This window comes from Lontra canadensis, unplaced genomic scaffold (assembly GCF_010015895.1).
Source record: "Lontra canadensis isolate GAN:19392208 unplaced genomic scaffold, GSC_riverotter_1.0 scaffold49, whole genome shotgun sequence".
NCBI classification, from domain to species: domain Eukaryota; kingdom Metazoa; phylum Chordata; class Mammalia; order Carnivora; family Mustelidae; genus Lontra; species Lontra canadensis.
In genome coordinates, this window is record NW_022631043.1 from 1,227,137 (window position 1) to 1,247,248 (window position 20,112).

Here is a 20,112-nt window from a genome sequence, read left to right on the forward strand (position 1 = left end):
GAAGGGCAAGTCCCTACTCAGTTTTCTACATCAGCCACTCGGCGTTTCTCACAGACCGGGGGAAACAGGACGGCCGCCCACTGCGGGGGCTGTGGGTCCCAGGGGCGCAGAAAACAGGGGCCGGGGAGCCCGGACCAAAGCATGCCCTGGGGGGAGACGCTGCAGGCTCACTCATCCTGATCCACAAGCTGACCTTTGGAAGACAGACCCGCCAATCTAAGGGGAAAATCCCTGGAAAACACATCTCCCGACTGCACTGGCCAACCCCACAGCCCCTCGCCAGGGACTTGTTCTCCGACATGCGGGGCTACACTACATGGACTGCATATCCTTCAGCTCCCAAACCCCCTCGATGAAGATAACTGAGCCCTGCAGTTTGACCTCAAGGGGTCACCAGCCCCATCTGTTGCCCTTTCTTGACTTGGTTTCCAGACGGCACCGTGGGTGTGGCGGAAGGCGGGGCGGGGGATACCTGGGAAGCAGAGCTGCGGCAGGGCGAGCAGGTCCACGCCATCGGGGACACTAATGTCTTCAGGAGGGAGGCCCTTCCAGGGCTCTGTTTTGGGCTTGTCCCTCTTCTTCCTGAAGGAGCGCCTTCTGGCCTTGCTCAGAGTCGCAGAGGGGACGCCGGCCGTCTGACCGTCCTCCTTAGTGACGAAAGGAGGCACAAACACGGACAGGACCTCTGGATCGAGAGGAGAGGGGCCGCCGACCCCCTTCTTGAGGGACACCTGAAGCAGGGACAAATTCGAGTGAGCCACCGGGCGCGGGCCTCACCACCAGCGGCCCAGGACAGGGAGGAGCACGGAAGCTGCTTTCAGGAACCCGTGGGGTCACGCGCTCAGGCGAGTCACTCCACGGCGCGAGGTCTGGCTCTGCGGCTGCCCCTGGGCACACGGCCTGACAGTTCCAAGCCTGGCCGACAGGCAGACCCGAGCTCAAATCCAGCTCTGCTAGGACCGCAGCAGCGAACGCCGCATCCCTGAGCTTCCCACTCCAGGGGGCAGGGTCGCAGGTCAAGGCCTCAACCCCAACGCCCAGCACCGGACGCCCCACATGCCCTCAGAGGCTGGCGGGCGGGGGCCCCGCATGCTGTCCGGCCGCTGCAGATGGGGTGCCGACGCCCTGCCCCACACCAGCGGTCCTGTCACCACTGACCTGGGGACACAGACTGAGGGGTGAGCAGGACAGGCGGCCTCAGAGAGAAGAGACGCACCCTTCCTCCCGCAACCAAATGGTGGCCCGGGGTCTACACGATGGGGTCATTCGGACAGAACATTTGTAAACTTTAACTCGGTACCCGATTTTTACAAAACATTTCACGTTTTCACTCTTGCCCCCAGATGATAGAAAGAGCACGGGCTCTGCCCCGATCTCTGTTCTGTCTGGCTACGAATCCTGAGAGAGCCGAGTCTGCGGACACGGCTGCCAGGCTGCGTCCCGAGCCCCCAGACGAGGTCGACAGGCCGAGACAACGAAGTGGGCAGGTCAGCCCCATGCTAGCGGAGAAACAGAGAGGTCAAGGGCAGGAGTCGCTGGGCGGTAAGCATGTGGGAGGGTGGGAGGATGCCAGGGTGGGGTGGGCAGTGGGTGACAGAAGATCTCTGAGGGACTCAGGGCATCAGGAAGGACGTCACTGTCACTGGGAGAAACGGAATTGTCACCGGCAGGAAAGGGACAGCCAGCAACCCGGTTTCAGTAAGAATCGTGGAACCTAAGGGGAACTCTCCCTCTTGGAGGACCCATACCACGCCGCCGGTAAACATACATCAGAAAGCTTGTTTTTATGCTGTGTGATTTAAATTCAGGCAATGATTTCTTTATGTTGAAGAAAACGGTTAATACCAGTGGGAACAAAGACCAAACACGGGAAATCCATATTATTGGCTAATTTTTAAATCTTTGTGCATCAGGCATGAAAGGAAACCACGGATTGAGTTATATAAAACCTTTTGAAAAACTTCCTATCAAAATCCAGCACTCGGACCTATTTATCTATGAAAGTATGTGCATCCACTCCTTCCTCCCATCAAACATCACATCCGGGAGGACAGGGCACAGGTGGCCACACTGTGCAGTCCCTTTCCTGCAACCCCCCCTCTGCCCTTTCCCTCCGCCCTGGGCTCCTGGGTAGGGCACAGGCAGACTGCTCCTTCCAGGCTGTGACCCCCCCCCATCCCCGCCCCCCAGGGCTGACTCCTTTCCTGCCAATCCCAGACCACACCCAACGGCCTCCCAACATGACATACGCAGTGGGTCCCTGAAATTATAGCTTCAAAAATGAGTCTCCTGCTGATTTCCCTAAACCCCGAGCTTCCACTCCTGCACTCCGCTGTGACAGAGGCAGTGACCCTCGGGTCTGCGGAGCCGCCCCAGCTCCTGCTCTCACTCCAGCTGTGAACCCACACTGCAGGGCCGCTGGCCTGAAAGGTCTCCAAGAGCAGCCCCAGGGCCACCCCATCTGCATATTTCCAAACCTCGCAGCCACCTCGCCCATGGTTCAGAGGGGTTACAGATTCCCCCCAAACTCATCCTTCAAGGTTTCTGCCAGGAGGATGACATTGCCTCCTCCCACCGGACCCAGGGCACCCCACCTGCACCTCTGGCCACTCTCACAAACAGGGGGCACCTGGGGATTCAGTCAGTGAAGTGCTGCATTCGGCTCAGGTCTTGATTTCAGGGTCCTGGGATGGAGCCCCACATGGGGCTCCCTGCTCACTGGGGAGCCTGCTTCTCCCTCTCCCTCTGCCCCTCCCCCCAGCCGCTTGCGCATGAGCTCTCTCCCCCAAATAAATAAAAATCTTAAAAAAAAAAAAAAAGAAGACACATATGACCTCATCACATGTCCCAGCGGGCAGTGGCTCCTACCACCTAGGGCCAGCTTTTTACCTGCAGACCCTCTGACTGGCCCAAACCAGCCTCCCAGACCCTGCCCGTCCCTCCACCAGAATGAAAACTGAGTACGTTATTGTCACTACTACGTATCCCTTGTACGTATCACACGTGTGCCTGTGTCACAGAGCAGCACGACAACGTGGACCACACGCCTGAGCCGTGGGCCAGCCTGCTTCGGTGCCAGGGTGCCCCCAAAGCCGTGTGCCACTGAACCTCATTCTCCAGACACAAGCGCCCATATTCCAAGGCTTCTCCCTGCTCTCCACTCTGCCTGACACGTGACCAGCGCCCTCCCTGCTCCACCTTCATCAGGGACCCCCTCCCCTTCACCCCCACCGGAGGGAGACTTTCCTCACCTGAAACCAGACCATCAAGCCCCTGGCTCCTCCCCTCCTACAGCACCTCTTCCCGCCTCCCCACCCTCCTCCCCTCCTGGAGCACCTCCTTCCGCCTCCTCCTCCGCTGGCTCAGCACCTTTGGAGCACCGATGCCCGCACAGGGGAACTATGTCACCTTCAGAGCTGCTGGGAGGGAGAGGCGGGGACTGTACGGTTTCTCTCCCTGTCCCCAGTCCAGCACAGGAGACGGCTCTCAGCGGGTGCTGCCATCCCCCACAGCCTGGGCTCCGCGATCTCGCAGAGCACACTCAGTCTGCGTGGAACACGGTCGGTTCTCACGCTAACACCAATAAACTACCTCTCGCTCCCTCTACTCATCTGGCCGCTTAGAGTGAAATGGCCAAACGTCCGCTGACCGGGCACCTATAGCTCATCGCACACCGTCTTTCCTCTGAACGTATATCCTTGCTGTCTCTTCAGGCCGGGTAAGCAGCACAGTCTCACGTTTAAAAGCGAACGACAATGCGGGAAGAATAAAAGAACAGAAAGGCAAGACCTCCCCTGATTCTGAGAAACGGTGGTCAGTGCCCTGTGCAGGAAACACCGTCTTCCCACGTCTCCGGTGTTTATCAGCCTGAGCTCTCCCTCCACACCATCAGCGCCGTCCAACAGTTCCACCAGCTTTTTTCCCCACTTACGCACACAGCGCGGCCGACTTTCCTGTCACAGCTGGGACCAACCGGGGCCACTCGGGGATGACTCAGTAGCATACCCGCCCCGTCCCCTACAGAGGGACCGCGGTGTGCTCTCAGTTCTTCGTCACGCGTGCAATCTGAGCAAAGGCGGCAGTGGACAGTGCACTGCCGCACATCTGTACACGTCCGACTGCATAACCAGAGCAAGTTCCAGAAGGCACAGTCCTGGATCCCAGAGCATTGTGACTGCCCTTCCTCCCCTCCGGGCGAGACAAGGTCCACCTCCACGGACCGCTGACGCCCATTCTTGCTCTCCTCTCGCAGGCACTGATTTACTAAGCCTTCCCCGGTAACAACCATTTCCAAAAACCCGGAGCTAATAACAAAAAGTGAGACACACGACGCCCTGCCTCCCAGCGCCACGGATTTATTTCTACAGATTACAGAGTGGCACTGATCGTCGTACAGGATGGGTCATCATTCATGAAATAAGACGGGAAACAGATTTTTTTTTTAATGCTCTAGAACTGTGCTGTCCACCACCGTGAAGGGCCACGTGGCTATTGAAATTGAAATTAATTAAAAGTAAATGAAATTTCAAGTCCAGCTCCTCAGTGGCCACGCTTCAAGCACCTGGTAGCCACGTGCGGCCAGTGGCTGCCGCACTGGATGGCACAGATGAGAAGCACGGGCGTCATCACTCAGGAAGTCTGGTGGACCCTGCTGCTCTAGAAACCAAAGGCCGAAGGCCAGGACGCTCTCCAAGAACCGTTACAGTGTTGCCTTCGCACGCAAGAATTATGCTTAGTGACCTACTCTATGAACACTGGTCTCTGTCTGCTTGGAGGGCTAGCGGTGGTCCTTCCACACCCCACGCCTAGTTTCCACGGCAACCACAGGGTGCAGGGAAATGCAGGCCCAGAAACTCCCATGGGGCCCGACCTGTAGGCTCCAAGTCATTGCCACTAGCCTCCCAGAGCAAACACCACCCCATCCGAGAAATGAAATGGGAAGTTCGGACACCTCGCTACCCTCACATTAAGTTGGATGTTTTGCATACCTCTGGGCTTGTTCTGTCGCCAAGCAGGAATGCCTCAACCACAGAGAAATGGGGATTTTCAAAGTTATAAAAAAGCCTCGGACACTGGGAATAGAACTGCTGTAAGAGCAAAAGTAGCCAAGTGAAGTCATTTGTTTGGTTAACTGGAACGTCAGCACCGGCCTTGAAGGAGGCGCAGTCCAGGAAGCTGGGCCCATCCCGCCAGGCTGCCGTGCTCCTGCTCTCCGCCTCCTGCCGAACCCCTAACAGAACCCGCATGCAGGATAGAAAGGGTAAGAGTCAAAATGCAGAGCAGCAAGCAGCCCGCTCGCCTGGGAAAGCCGTGGCCTGTTTGGGTCAGGAAAGCACCCCTATGCACACCGAAGCTGAATCACCCCGCTCTGGAGACCCGTCTCACGCTGGGGCAACTGACACGTGTGTTGAAATCACCCAGAAGCAACTGAAACCAGGTCATTTCCTATGAGAAGAAAAAGGAGGAAATGCCATTTGGCAAAGTAGAGGCAGGGAGATAACTCGGTCACTGAGGGTCAGAGGAGACAGCGGTCAAAAGGGGATGCAGACGTGGGGGGGCGGGGGGAGTAAGAAAGGAGGGAAACCCAGAGACCATAGAAGTCAGCTCTGTATTAAAGTCAAGGAGATGGGGCTCCTGGGGGGCTCAGTCGGTGTCGGTGAAGCGTCTGCCTTCTGCTCAGGTCATGGTCCGGGGGGGCCTCGGATGGAGCCCTGCTCAGGCTCCCTGCCCCCTGGGCAGTCTGCTTCTGCTTCTCCCTCCGCCCCTCCCCCTCTCCTGCTCGCTCTCTCTCTCTCCCTCGCTCAAGTAAATAAATACAATTTTAAAAAATTAAGGAGATTAAGAGACATTTCTCCAGTTAATTTTTAGCCTATCTGGCTTCTCCTGCTGACCTCAGCCCTTCCACTCTGCCGCCCTAAACACGCCGGTGCCCTCCTGCACCTCCTCCGCTGTCATCCAGAACGAGATACGGACTTGCCCAGATAACTGGGCGGTGGAGCCGGTAACCTTGGAGTCCTCTGGGCATCGCCACCCACCGAAGAAAAATGCCACAGAGAGTCGTACGGACGTCCCGAGCCCAGAGAGAAGGCGCCGAGGGTCGCGCAACCAAAGTGAAGTGAGGGCGCGGGAAGGAGACGCGGACTGAGAGTGTCCCAAACTGCGCTTTCCGGGAAAGGGTGCGTCACTCCGGCTGCCCGGACACAGGGAAAGGGGGGGTGGGGGGTCGGGGGCGCAGCCTTTCGTGCGCGCGACCAGCAGCCAGGCTTCCCCGCGAACGGCCGGACGCGGGCCCCCAGGAGCGGCCCCAACACCGCCGCCCGCACCCAGGAGACGGCGAGTCCGGGCACGCGAAGGACCCCCTTTCCTCCGGGACGTGAAACCGCGCCCCTGCCGCACCCCTCTCCCTCCTCCCCGCCCGCCTCCACCCTGCCCAGGTGTGCGTCCCGGAGCACCGGCAGGGGCGTCCTCCGAGCCCGCGCTCCTCCTCGGGGCCGCTCCCGGAGCCGCAGCCCCCGCGACTGCTCCTGGCGGGAGGCAGCCACGTCCCCGCACCCGGCGGACCGCGGCGGGGGGTGAGCCCGGCCGGGGGCCCCCGCGCTCCGCCCCCACCGCGCAGACGCCGGCGAGCCGCGGCCGACCCGCGCCGCGACCGCAGCCGCCGCCCGGGCGCTCCCGCCTCAGTCTCCCCGCCGGCCCTTACCTCGGGGCCGCGGAGGCTGTCCCGGGAGGGCCCCAGCAGCGCGCACAGCTCCAGCAGACCCGAGGGCAGCGCCAGGTGGGACGGCGCGGCCTCCGCCATAGCTGCTTGGCGGCCGCGGCCCGCTGCGCGCACCCCGCTCGGGCGCCTCGGGCCGCCGAGCCGACCCCAGCCCCGCGCCCCGCGCCCCGCGCACTCGCAGCGCCGCCTGACACTGCACCCCGGCGCCGCACAGCCTGCAGCCGGGTCCGCGCAGGAGCCGTCCGCGGGGCGGGGCCTCCGGGGGGCGGGGCCGGCTGCCTTACCGGGGCCCGGGGGCGGGGCCTTCCTGGGGGCGGGGCCAGCGGAGCCTGAGCTGGCTCGGGGACGGGACCTCCCCTGGGGGCGGGGCCGGCCGCGCCTGAACTGTGCCTGGAGGGGCGGGGTCTCTCGGGGGCGGGGTCTGGCCGGGGCGTCCGCGGGGCCAGACGCCAGGTCGTCATTTCCGAATCGGTCCGCGGGTCCTGGCGCGTGCGTGCTAAGTGCGTGCTCAGCCCCCCCTTGGTCCCGCCCCGCCCGCCGCCCCCTTCCCGGCGAGCTGGGGAAGGACTGGTGGTGTCCACAGGTGGCGGGCGAGGGCGCCCAGACCCAGGGGCCGAGGGCGTGGAAGTCACCTGCTGTGGCGTGCCCCGGGGCCAGCCCTCCAGGGCGTGAAGAGACCCAGGAGCCTGGACCGCGGGGTGGGCCGGGCGCGGACGGCCGAAGGGGCTGGCGGGGAAGGGGTAGAACCATCCGTTCCCGGTTCGTAACAGCCAGGTTGACCTCGCTGGCCCTGTCCGGAGAGAGCTGGAGGGATGCTCAGCAAGGAACCCGGGATGCTCAGCAGGGAACCCGGGGTGGGCACCGCTGGAATGGATGGAGCCCGGGAGCGCCGAGAGGAGACAGGGCCCGCACCTGGCCAGCTCCGCACCGGCGCGATCCCGGGGGACCGTGGGCCTCCCCCAGCGGCAGACCGGGCTCAGGGGGCTGGCTTTCGTGCCCAGTCCCGGTCCCAGCTCTGCCTGCGCGCCGACCTTGGACACATCCCTACCCCTCTCCGAACCCAGCGTACGCATCGATAAAACCAAGCGGGTGGGACGCCTGGGGGCTCAGTGGGTTGACGGTGTGACGGGCTCCGGTCATGATCCTGAGGTCCTGGGACTGAGCCCCGCATACAGAGCCCTGCTCAGCCGGGAGCCTGCTTCTCCCTTTGCTGTTCCGCTGCTTGTGCTGTCACTCTAGCTCTCAGATAAATAAATAAATAAATACATACATACATAAATACATAAATAAAATCAAATCTTGGGGGGGGACCTCAGCGGGAAATGATTCCAAAGGAATGTTTCTAGTTCAAATAATCTATGATTCATTTTTTTTAAAAAACCTCAAATGCTTAATAATAGTGTCAAACATCTGTCATCAGCCTGAGAAGAAAGGGAACAAGGCAATGTCGGAATCACAGGGGGACGGGGTGGGCCTGGATCTGGGGACGCAGGGATTCCTCCATCCCTCCCGGCCTGCTGAGGCCCCTACCGCCTGCAGCCTGGCTTCCCGGATCTGAGTTTCACTCACTAAGTCACCTATTGGCTGTGGGTCACTGCTGGTTCTCATTTAGGTCTGAAGGCCATCGGGCGCCCCCGGATCTTACTGGTCTCCAGTGAGACAAGTAGTTATAGTCACTGATTTCAAAAGGACAGGTCTTGTTCGTCCTTGTCTGGCTCTCTCCATCGTGTTTTCACTCTTGGTGGACTCCGCACAGGGCAGAGTGGAGTTACCCGTGATTCCCCAGTGCTCGGAGAGGCTCACTGATGTGGCTTGGAGGCATGAGCCCCCCCAGGGAGGCAGCAAAGCCCTGGGCTCCGGGGATGTGGGCTGGAGCCTGGCTCTGTGTGAGCTGTGGGACAGCCAAGCTCCTCACCTTCCTGTTTGTTCAAATACGCTGGGTGTGGTCAGGATTCCGGGAGGTAAACACTTGGGAGCTGTCAAGAAGGCCCAGTGAGGCTCGGGCTAGAGCAGCGGCCTTTCCTCTAAGACGTGCAAGAGTGGGTTTGAGGAAAGGAACTCCGGGTAGGAATGGGCCCGGGCCTGGCTGCGGCCGTGCACGGAGCCGTGAGGTTCTGCTTCTCTGGGCCTCACTCCTTACCGCCCGAGAAAGCCTGAGGTCCTCCACGGGCTCCTTCCTCACTGTGTGCTTTTCCCTGAGTCCTGGAGAAAGCGCTGATGGGACACAGAAGTGCAGATAACCAGCCATCAAAGGCATAGGTGGAAAAGCCTCTTAAGGGTCCCCAAGAGGCAGGAAAGGCAGACGATGCAGGCGAGGGAGAAGGCGGCGCACATGGAGCCTGGCTAACAAGACCACCAGCGCAGGACGTAGCCGGACCCTACACAGGAGTCAGGGAAGGGGCAGCAGGCGCCGGCCCGAGAGCTCGCTGTCACTGTGCTCGCTGCACAGGGGCTCTCGCTGCGGGCATCCCCTCCCCCCCAATCCTGCAGAGCAGCCTTGCTGCTCTGTCTCACTCTCAGGATTACTGTGAAGAGCAAAGGAGAAAATAGATATGAAAATTGTTTGTAAACCGTAAAGGACGGAGGCAAAAATAGGGGGATGGGCATGCCGTTGTGAGTACGCTGAACCACACAAAACTGCCCACTCTGAAAAGGGTAATTTTATGCTCTGGAATTTCACCTCAATAAATTATTTTTTAATGGAGTTTATTTTTTTAAAGATTTATTTATCACCTAGAGAACGCAGGCTCGCCTGCGCGGTGTGGGGGAGGGGGAAAGGGCAAAGGAGAGATCTCCAGCAGGCTCCCTGCAGGGCTGGATCCCACAACCCCAAGACCACCACCTGCACCAAAACCAAGAGTCAGACGCTCCACCCACTGTACCGCCCACGGGCCCCTCTAAGGGGGTTAGAGGATACAGTCTCAAATCGTGGTGTATAGCAAATTCGCCTTGTGCATTTTAGCAGTGGTTTAGGTGTGAAAATTCTTTTAAATATAGGGAGTAGAGGGAAAGCTTCAGGACGTTGGATTTGGCAATGATTTCTTGCATATGATGCCAAAAACACAGGCAATGAAAGAGAAAATAGATAAATTGACTTCATCAAAATTTAAAGCTTTTGGGGCATCAAAGGACACTATCAAGGGCGTGAAAAGGCCACCCACCGAATGGGAGAAACATTTGCTTATTCCCTTATCTGTAAGACAGGGATGACGCCCACCTCACCCACTGCTGGAAAAATTGAACATCGTAGGGGCTGCGGAAGAGCCTCGTGCGGAGAGCGGGGAGAGCGGGACATTTGAATCTTTACAAGTCCGACTCTGGGTGTGGCCCCAGTGTCTCCAGCCCCGCCCCTCCCTGTGCCTCTCCTGCACCACCCAGACTTGCTCAGGGACCCTCCCTCCGCCCAAATGCATGGTGCTTTCCTCCTCCCTGCAGGCTCCCGGGTACACACATCCCCTGTACTGGCGGCACCTGCATTCTCCCAACTCCTCCCCCAGTGGGAGGGGCTGCCTCCCTCTGAACCCTACAACCCTCAACTCACCTTTCCAGCCTCCTCATTCTCAATCACCTGCTGCAAATCTTGATTCCAATATTTGCTAAGTATTTGACCTTGGGCCAGCGACAATCTCTCTGGGCCGCGAACGGAATAGTACTACCTACTTCTCAGGGCTGCTCTGAGGGCCAGCGTTGCACAGACCATGGCGATGGTCAGGTGCAATTGGCGTGGCCTTCTGTCCTCACGGTTTACGGGAATTATCCTCAGGGCCCGTCCTCTGGCTTCAGGATAAGTAGACACGTATGACCCAGAGCACAGCACGCGGACACGTGCACAGGCGGCCGAGCCCAAACCCTCGCCGCCGAACGCGCGCTCTGCGGCGTCTGGGGGCTCCTCGCCACGGGCGGGGGACTGTTCGTTCAGTGTTTGTTGTACATCCGTGTACACAGGCTCCCGCACACACAGGCTGGGATTTCAGCAGCGCTGGTGAGCGGACACTGAGCGACGGCTTCGTAGCCCGCCGTGTGTTCCTTTGCAATGTACAACGAATTTATTTTCACGCAGATGTGCGAAGGCTTCCAGCGGAAAAACAGATCTTCTCTCTTCCCTATGCTTTTCTGCTCAGCTACTCCGCTCGTCCTTTCTCCAGGGTCCAAATGCCCCAGGGGTATGTCCTCTTTCCACCCCTGGCAGCCTGGGTCAGCCCTCCCCTGAGGCTTTCCGGGCCGGCTCTCACCTCATCCTGCCTCCCACCCCGCGGCTTCCGAAGAACCTGCCGCCTTGCCCTTTGGCACCTTCACCAGACATTTGCCTATTGAGCATTTTCTGTTATTTCTTTTTGAATAAATTCATCCTGCAGGGTTCCAGGGCATTTTCCTCCCCCTTCCTTCGCTCGGTGTATGTCGAGCCCAAGAGACCAAGCGTTCCGGAAAGATCTGGGGCACCTCTCTCCTTCCCCAGCAACACGGAGCTGCACTACAACTGGTTGTTGTTGTTGTGTTTTTTTTTAATATTTTATTTATTTATTTGACAGAGATCACAAGTAGGCAGAGAGGCAGGCGGTGGGGGGGAGGGGGAAGCAGGCTCCCCACTGAGCAGAGAGCCAGATGTGGGACCCTGGGATTATGACCTGATCAGAAGGCAGAGGCTTAACCCACTGAGCCACCCAGGCGCCCCTACAACTGGTTTTTAAACCATTAAATTATTTATTCCTCGCAAAAATCCAGAGCCAAGGGCTCGCTGGTTTTCCATGTGAAAATATAAGCCAGGCTTTGACTTTTCTGGGTAAAGTTTGCATATCCTCAAAGAAAAACATGAGTCTGAATAAACAGTTTTCTCCAGGAAATGAGCAGACCAGCATGTTGGGAGAAAAGGTTCACCGTGAAGCACTGAGATGCGATCACTTTCCGGACCCAGGCCGTCTGAAGGCACTAGCTAGGAAGGCGCCTCACCCCCGAGCCTCAGTGTCCTCATTTCTGTTGGGGTGTTTATTGAGCACCTACTATAGGTCTGGTCCTATGATAGCAGCTGGGCGCACAAAGAATAAAACACAAGCCCTCCCCCCAGGAGCTCCTGGGCCGGCAGGGGCGCACCCACGGGAGACAGGGAGGCAGAGGCACTGAGGAATCAGAGCCGTGTTCCGGGGGGCTCAGGCAGGAGGAGAAGCCCCTGAGACCAGCCACGAAGCTGAAGAGGCGTTTCCCAGGGAGAAGAGGAGCGCCCGGCAGGCGAGGCAGAGGGGACGGCGCGGTGTGTGCAGAGCCCACAAGCGAGTACTTGGGTCCTGCAGCCGAGGAGCTGGCGAGGGAAGTCTGTCCTGCCCACCGCTCTGCCCTGGCCCGGAACAGGGTCCACGGCATGGCGGCGGCCACCTTGCCAGACGCTTCTGACCTCCCGCCCTAAGCAGCTGGAGAGCCCCACTGGCGAAGGTAGTTTTCTCTTCCAAATGTTCATGAAGAGGAGGAAGCCACGTGTTGGGAAGTGCGAACCGCGAGGCTCCCTCGGAGGCTGAATAATCTCGGAGCTCAGCGTCTCCTGGGGCTTGCAGCGGTGCAAAGGACGGCCCATCACTGTGGCCACCAGATCCAACAAGCCCTCCACCAGGCCCTGCCCCGAGTGGTGGTGGGCCATGTGTCAGGCAGGCCCCGTGGTCCTGCAGGGATCCTAGGCGGTGCCCAGGTCCCGCCAGGCTTCTCAAGCCCGGGTCACCTCGGGCCAATGCTCTGCGTTGTTGGTGGCAAAATGGAAGCAACAGTGCCCCCTCCCCTGAGGAGCGACTCCCGTTCTGCTCGAGAAACGTCCATCACCTGTCTCCCGTGAGCCGGCCGCCATCGGGCCTGGCAGTTCTGGGGCGTCCTGGGGTAGAAATCGGCTCTGCCCCGACGTGGACCCGGCCCAGCGCCCACAGGCTGGGGACCCCAGGCCGGCCATTCGCACCCTGCGTGCATCGCCTCCCGGGCCCAGCTCCCAAACATCCAAACATCCCAAGATGTTTGATGAGTAAGAGGATAAAGTCCTCCCGTCCGTGGTGAGGGTCCAGCTGCCCCGCAGGGTGCTGGCCGTTCAGCAGGGACTCGCCGACCCAGTACTGAGTTAGAAGGATAAAGTCGCAGGAAAACACGCGCTATGGCATCAGGTAGCAAAGTCCAAGCGTGGACAGACACACCAGGGTCAGAAGAGTGTAAGGCAGGACAACGGGTGCCCACGCTGAGTCCGGGACAGGAGCGGAGGCCGTGTGAGTGCTCGGCAGGTGGGGCAGAAGGGCCCATGTTACCACAGTCAGACACGTTCTTCGTAAATACGAAACACTTTGTAAATCTGAAAAAAGGGAAAGCCAATGGTCCCGTCTATTTCTGGAGCACCACTGTGTTTCCAGCAATGCGATTGCGTGGACAGTACTTCCCCTACTTCAGACCCCACGCACCTGTCCCCGATGTCCCGAGACAGCGGGCAGGCTGCAAGGACGGGGACAAAAGGTGACTTCCACAGGAAACAGGGAAGCCAGCGGTGCCCGATGGGTCGTCAGCTGCCGCTGTGGTCAGCCGCTGCTGGTGCTCAGGCAGGAGGAGGGGACAGATGCGAGAACCATCTTAACCAACAGAGAGCGGGAATCAAGACTAGCAAAGAGAGGCAGCTGACAGTGAATGGGTGGAAAAGAGGAAGAAAGGCGCTAACCTGCACTTGAGAGAGGCCAAGGTGACTCAAGGTTATTTTCTTCTGCACCTGTGGTTCCTGCTGCCCTAGAAGGCTCTTTCCCCTTCCCTCCCTGGTAACTCTGGCTTACCTTTCCTTGGATCAGATACCACCTCCCTTCAGGAAGCCCCCCGCCCCCCTGTACCTGCCTCCCTGCTTCCCAGTTAGGGCGACCCTCCACACTCCAATGCAGCTCTCAGGCCCTCATCGTGTTCCTCTGACCATGAGGCCCGTGACCTCTGTGCTGCCCCTGGGCTTCTAACCTCCTAGCCAGCCTTCCCCCTCACCTGCTCCCGGCTCCGGAGCCTCGGGCCAGCCCAGCCCCTCTCCGGTGGCACTCCTCAGAAGACAAAGTACTGCCCTACATCCCGTCCGGGGCAAAGGGCATGAGCGCTGGAGGCGGCAAGACCCCTCCGAGCCCTCCCTGCACCCTTGGCCAGCTGCGAAGGGGGAGAGCTAGACGGACCCCATGAGGCTGGCATGAAGGCACAGCTGGACCCTCAGTCCAAGACAGATGTCCCTGCTCCTGGACTCTCCCCTCCGGGGGACCCCCTGCGACACTACCCAGCCTGGCCAGGGCCGACAGAGGTGAGGGGCAGGCTGTGGTGATGCTGGCAAAGTCTGCCCGCCCAGCCTGTGCGCGCTGCCTTATGTAGACACGTGCATTCTCTTCTCCGTTGCCTGCAACACCATGACGACGTGCCCCCCACTTTGTCGATCAGGACCCGAAGCTCGGGCAGATCAGCCACTGACCCAAAAGCGTCCAGTGGTCAGCGCGAAGAGGCACACCTGGGCCAGTCTGCCTCCAAAGCCCAGGCCCCTGCCCGAGGCTGACCTTGCTCTGTGTGTGGCCAGAGCCTTCCCCGGGCGAGACAGGCTCACCCCCGAGCGAGCCCTCCAGCCCCTCTGCAGGGGTCCTGACGTCTGCTGGGCAGTTAACAACAGCTCCCTCATGGGAACGGTATACTAGAAGGGCTTTTCAGACCACTGGGCCGAAGTCAGTCCAGTCTGTAGCTCCCAGGACGGTGAGAGTTCAAAGCCGTCACCTCACAGGGCTTTGTAAGTGCAGGTGGGGCCTGTCTCCCCCCACACACGGTGCGTGTTGGCATGGACACTGGGGAGGGCTGGTGGCCTCCCTGTCGCTTCACCACCCAGGGCAGGGCTCCCAGCTGGGTCCTGAACAAGCTCAGAAAGGACAGAGCAGGGCCTCAGGGACACAGAGTGGGGGGGCCTCCGCCGCCAGACTGGAAGTACGACTTTCCCCAAGAGACAGGATTCCTCCTCCCAGGGCTCTTGAACGAGCCTGTGGAGCCCAGTCCTAGCAGGGGACGCTCTGTCCCGGCCCAGGAGGTTGGTCCTATTCCCACCCACAGAGAAGGCTCAGAAGTCCTGGGCTTGCCAGGTCCCCGGCCAGCAGGTGGGTTTCTTGGGCCAGCTCAGGTCAGAGCGGCAGGGGGCTCTCCTGTCCCACCCCGGCCTTTGTCTCTAAAGCCAAAGCCAGGCTGACCTCATGGTCAAGGTGGGGCAGAGGCCTGGAGGACCCCCTGCTCCCGAGCTCCATCCCTCCTTCCCCAGCTGGCGGCGGCATTTCCAGGTGTGTACTCACACCTGTGTGTTTGCCTCTGCACGTGCGTGTGCGTGCGTGAGCGTGTGCACACCTGGGGCACAGGGAACGGAGAGCTATCTGGCGGACAGGGGACTCAGTGGATCCCTGGGGGACCTGGGTCCCCCCTCCCCCATTCACCCCTGACCCACTGAGATGTCCTTAGTCCTCATCAAGCCCTGAAGCCCTTCCAAAGGCTTCAAGGAAGGAAGGAGCCCCTCCCACTCCCTCCCAGCGTCTAGGAACACTCCTGCTGAGGGAGGAGGCGGCAGGCCCTGAGTGCCCTCCAGCCCCTCCTGGGAGGACTGAGGGCCCTGACAGCAAATGGTCAGTCAGCACAGTCAGTCAGGGTGCATTTCGTGAAAAGCACCACAGGCTTTGGGTCTCAGATGTCCTCCTTACCTGGAAACAGCCCGCGCCCTGTGCATGGGTTTAAGAGCTCGTTCCGGCTCCCGCTGGGGGTCAGATCCTGGAGAAGGGAGACAGCTCCTCACCTTCCACTGACCCAGGCTGGGGTCTTCCTCCCCCACTGGACGGGCACCGGAGTGTCTGCTTGCTGCAGGAGAAACCCAGGAGAGGGAGCCCAGGAACCCAGGGGCATCCTCGCACCTAGCCACCCCCCCCCCCAGAACTTGCCCATGGCCTTCATCCGCGGCGTCCCGCCCTGTCCCTCCCCCATCCTCTGCTCCAGTCTGGCCGCATCCCCACCCCCCCCCCCCGGCCTGGCCATTCCCGGTTCTGACCTGTGCCTCGGTACCCAGTCTCGGGCTTGTGGGAGCCACTCGGGACACCCCCACCCGCCCTGCACCAGGCCGAGCCCTAGCCTCTCGCCGCACAGCTCTGTGCATCAGCCCTGCACCCCTGAGAAGCAGCCCCCCCATGGGAACGTTATGAGCGGACAGCGGTGAGATCGTATGGGGAAGGGGGAGATCCCTCAGACTCTTAGCTGGAGGGAAAAGCGTCCCAAACTCATGTCCCCTGTGCCTTGGAACGTGACCTTACTTGGAAACATCTTTGCAGATGTGAAGCTACTTTAGGACAAGATCATCCTGGATTAGGGCAGGCCTGCCCTTGTGTTTGTCAGGCATGGCGTTGACCAGTATTTAATGAGTCTCCGAAAACGGATCCAGGAGACAGGTTCCCCGATGCACGCACAGCAGCGATCACTGAGCACCTGCCGTGTGTCAGGGGTGCGGAGTCAGCAGGTCCCCGCAGCCCCAGACCTTCCCAGACTGTCAGGTCCCTGCTCCAGACCACTGTCCAAGATGGCGGGGTGGGGGGGCGGCAGGCCTCATGCTGAGGTCTGGGGACGCTGGACTGCTGTGTGCCCTCAGGTGTGCTGGGGGGCAGTGGGGGGATTGCTAAGCCTGGTGTCGGTCTGTCCTTCTCAGAGACACCGTTCACCCCGTACCCAGCACAGAGCAGCCCGGAGCCTGGAGCCAGCCGGGCGTGGACCAGCCGCATCGCCCCCCGCCTCAGCGACTGAGTGACAGGCTCATACCACGGTGGGAATCCAAGTCAAACGGGGCGATTGTCCCCAGCACCGCGGCCCCTTGCCCCAGACACAGCCTGGATTTAGCAAGGGGTCTCTGGGTTAGTATGGACTGTGGGGTTTTCCTACAGCCGTTTGGAACCTGTTCTAATTAAACCCTTTCTAAAGAATCGTGTGAGAGCGCCAAGTCAACCCCGAACTCTGCTCTTTCCCTTACTGCGAAATCTTTCTTTAGCCAAAAGCGCGTTTATGTAAAATGATTTCTCCTCCAACAGATCGAGCTCATCTCATGCCCTGATTTCTGCATCAGGCTTCTCAACCCCCGGGCAGGTCAGGAGGCCGCCTCGCCACGTCCCTGCACCGAAGGCACTGGGGCGACAGCCAGTGCCGGGGTCTAGTCTTCCCGAAAGCGGTTTGTCCTCACCCGGAGTTTTGCCATTGTGGCAGGAAGGCTAAGCACCCGCTCTCACCGCCGCACCTCTGGCTTCGCCTCCTGGCCCAACTGCACTTGGTGTATTTGACAAATGCTCCATCGACGGGTCTGCGGGGAACACCAAGCCAGAGCAACACGTGAACAGCACGTGCCAGACGGTCTCAGCGCCCTCACAACTTGCGACCTTGGCAGAGCTCTTGAAGAGAGACCTGCAGGTTGGTGGTAGGGCCATCTGTAGAGTCGCGCCGTTGCCTACATGCCCTATACCGGACCTTTGCCACATTTCGTGAGATGGGAACGGGCATCCCGTTTCACACCAGCGAATGCTCCTAGAGCGGCTCCATGTCTTACAGCTGGTGATTCCTGGAGCCAAGGGTCCCTGGTCATGCCTCTCCCACAGACCCACACCACACCCCATGCTCTGGGCCAGGACTCCCCTTAGACCTACTTCATAGAAGTCAGGTGTGGGGGCGTCCCGAGGTGGGGCTGGGGCTGGAAGCCAAGCCCACGTGTCCATCCATCGCAGAGGCCCAGCGAGCCCTCGGTGTGCAGCGGAGCAGATCCTTGATGCTTTGCTGCCAAACCTGATCCCATCGCTCACCAGCACCTTACTCGGGGCGTCTTTGCCATCCTGGCCTTCTGGTCAATCCCCCACCTGCCTCCTAGCCAGGGCTGCCCTCCATGCCCAGCCTGGCACTCAGGTCCCCAGTCTGGCCTGGTGGCGCCCCCTTTGCTCCCAGCTGACCTTGGCTGCCCTCCTGAGCAGATGCCATAGCCCCAGGGAGCCTGCCTGGCTCTCTGGGAGCACTTGCCTGGCTGGAGGCCACTTGTTGGCAGGGGTCCGGTCTTCACTGCTGCCTTCTGCTGTGGGATGTGGCCCATGGTGTGGACCGAGCTGAGCAAAAGCCTGGGGGTGGCACCTGGTGTCCGGCAAGGCCCCCAGCTGCTCTGCCCGTGATCGGAATGTCCTATACCTCCCTGCTCAGGGTGCTCCATGGCTCCCTGGTGCTACAGCCCGCTGATCGGCATTCTGGGCCCCCCCACACCCAACTCCCACCTGACTAAAGGAGGCGCGGCGGCCTCTAATTCTCTAGGCCCTTCCAGAAACTTCCATACCATTTTCCCTTCCCACCTCCCCACAGAGCGAGCCTCCCCTCTGGCACAGCCCTGGCTGACCCAGCAGGTACTCCCCATGACTGTTCCTGCCCTGAGACCCCCTCCCCAGGGACTCCTCCATCCAAAAGCTCCGAGTGAAGACCCCTTCCTGGCTCAGAGCCAGGACCATCAGGCGCACAGGCCGGGGACTTGCGATGGGCCCTTGTTATTGGCCAGGTCCCTGAAAACTCCCAGTGAGCTCAGAGCTGGCTGCCCCCCACCCCATTCTACATGCCCTTCCTGACCCCGTCCACGTGGGCCCCAGGTCTGAGGCCTGGGTGGTGGTCTCACATGAATGAATGAACATGAGGCCTCTCGCTTCTCCTTAAAGCTGGTTTGCACATTGAGGACAGAGCCCAGGTCGTTCCTGCCTCGCCCCGCCCCTCTCCTGACAGAAAAACGCCTCTCTGGACCCTGGCCTTACCCCGCCTCCCCTCTCAGGACAGCAGCTCCCAGTAGCCCTCTGGCCCGGAATTGCCGCAGCTCCTGTCCAGTCCCACGTCCTCTCCGACCTTCTCCCTGGTGCTCCACCCTGCTCTCTCCTGCCCCGGCCACCCTGGCCTCTGGCTCTTCTTCTGGCCCACCAGGCCTGCTCCCACCTGGGGTTTTGCTCCTGCTGTTCCTCTGCCCAGAACCTGCGCCCCTCCCTCCCCTCCTCCTCTGTCTTTACTCTGATGTCACCTGCTCACCGAGGTCTTCAGGGCCACCTGATCCAAAACATCAATGTCTTCGGCGACACGCACTCCACAACCCGCGTCCCCATCATCGTTTTCCTCCCCGGCTCGTACCCTGGGCCCTGGCTCCTGTCCTGAAGCTCAGAGAGCAGGAATTGGGATCCTTGCTCACGGCGGGTTCCCCGGCAGCCCTGCGCAGGTACCACGATACACCCTCAGGGGCAGTTTTCATTCCCGGAGGAAACTCCAGCCGCGGGTGCTGGCCTCCCATAAGCGTCTGCCCGGCGGCACTGACTGGACTGGTCTGCGGACGTGCAGGTCCCGGAGCTCCTGGGACCGTAATTGCGGAGGAGTCATGGGCTGGCACGAGAGTCCCGGCTACGGAACGGATGAGCCCCGGGAGCGGGCGTGGCGTGGCTGCCCTCGAGGCCACCTGCGGCTCTTCCACGAGGGCTTTTCTTTCTTTGTGATGAAAAATACCTGTTAGGACGCGCCGGCTCGACGTGGCTCCGGGGACTCCAGTTTGGGGAACATCAAAGTGTCACAGGCTGGAGCCAGCTGAGCGCAGGCGCTGGCCTTGGCCGCAGGAGGCTACAGAGCACCCTCCCAGCCTGGGCACTCAGAAAGGACACTCGGTGCTCCTCTCTCTTCTTCACGGGGGGCCTGATGAGGGCATCAGGCTCAAGCTCGCCATCCCGGGGGGCTCCTCCCCAAGGCATCTGGGCTGCTGAAGGCGGGGACGGGACACTTACCTTGTGTCCCTGCCAACCTCATGCCGCCTCGTGCACTTCTGGGTGTCCGTGTTGGCTCGGGGTCTGGTCTGGCCTGGACAGGGGCTTCCTTCTTGGTTTTGGTGCTGTCTTTGTGAAAAGAGGGTCATTTTAAAAAAATCTATTTTAATTTCATTTTTACCTTCTTTTTAAAAATTATGTGTTTATTTGAGATAGAGTGAGAGTGATGGCACACGCAGGCAGAGCGGCAGAGGGAGAGGGAGGCAGGCTCCCCACTGAACAGGGAGCCTGACGTGGGGCCTGATCCCAGGACCCCGAGATCATGACCTGAGGCTTCACCGAATGAACCACCCAGGCGCCCCTAATTTTATTTTTTCTGATATTGATTCCCTTATATTTGATTAATGGTTCCAGTTAATAGAGCACTTTGTCAACCATAAGGCTGAGGAGTGCGTGTAGGAGACTTCTGGTCTCCTAGTATCCATTATCCTCTTCTTCCTTACTCACAGAACCTTTGTACTGCTGGTGATGGCAATGTGCCCAGCTGAAAAAATGATGTTTCCCTCCTTTCTTGAAAATAGGAATGAGTGAGGAGCCATTATGTGAAGTTTCTAGGAA

General features: G+C 60.0%; 1 protein-coding gene across 3 annotated transcripts in view; it reads right to left on the minus strand.

The window, feature by feature from the left end:
* The window catches only part of DENND3 (DENN domain containing 3), a 48,595-nt gene extending 41,743 nt beyond the window's left edge, over nucleotides 1-6,852 (minus strand). For all 3 annotated transcript variants that reach the window (XM_032873465.1, XM_032873466.1, XM_032873464.1), the window contains exons 1-2: nucleotides 6,701-6,852; nucleotides 473-731 (exon numbers count right to left, since the gene is read on the minus strand). In XM_032873465.1, coding sequence (XP_032729356.1) covers nucleotides 473-731; nucleotides 6,701-6,799 — 358 coding nt within the window. In that variant the 5' untranslated portion in view covers nucleotides 6,800-6,852. The remainder of the gene's footprint in view (nucleotides 1-472; nucleotides 732-6,700) is intronic.
* Nucleotides 6,853-20,112: the final 13,260 nt, after the last annotated feature.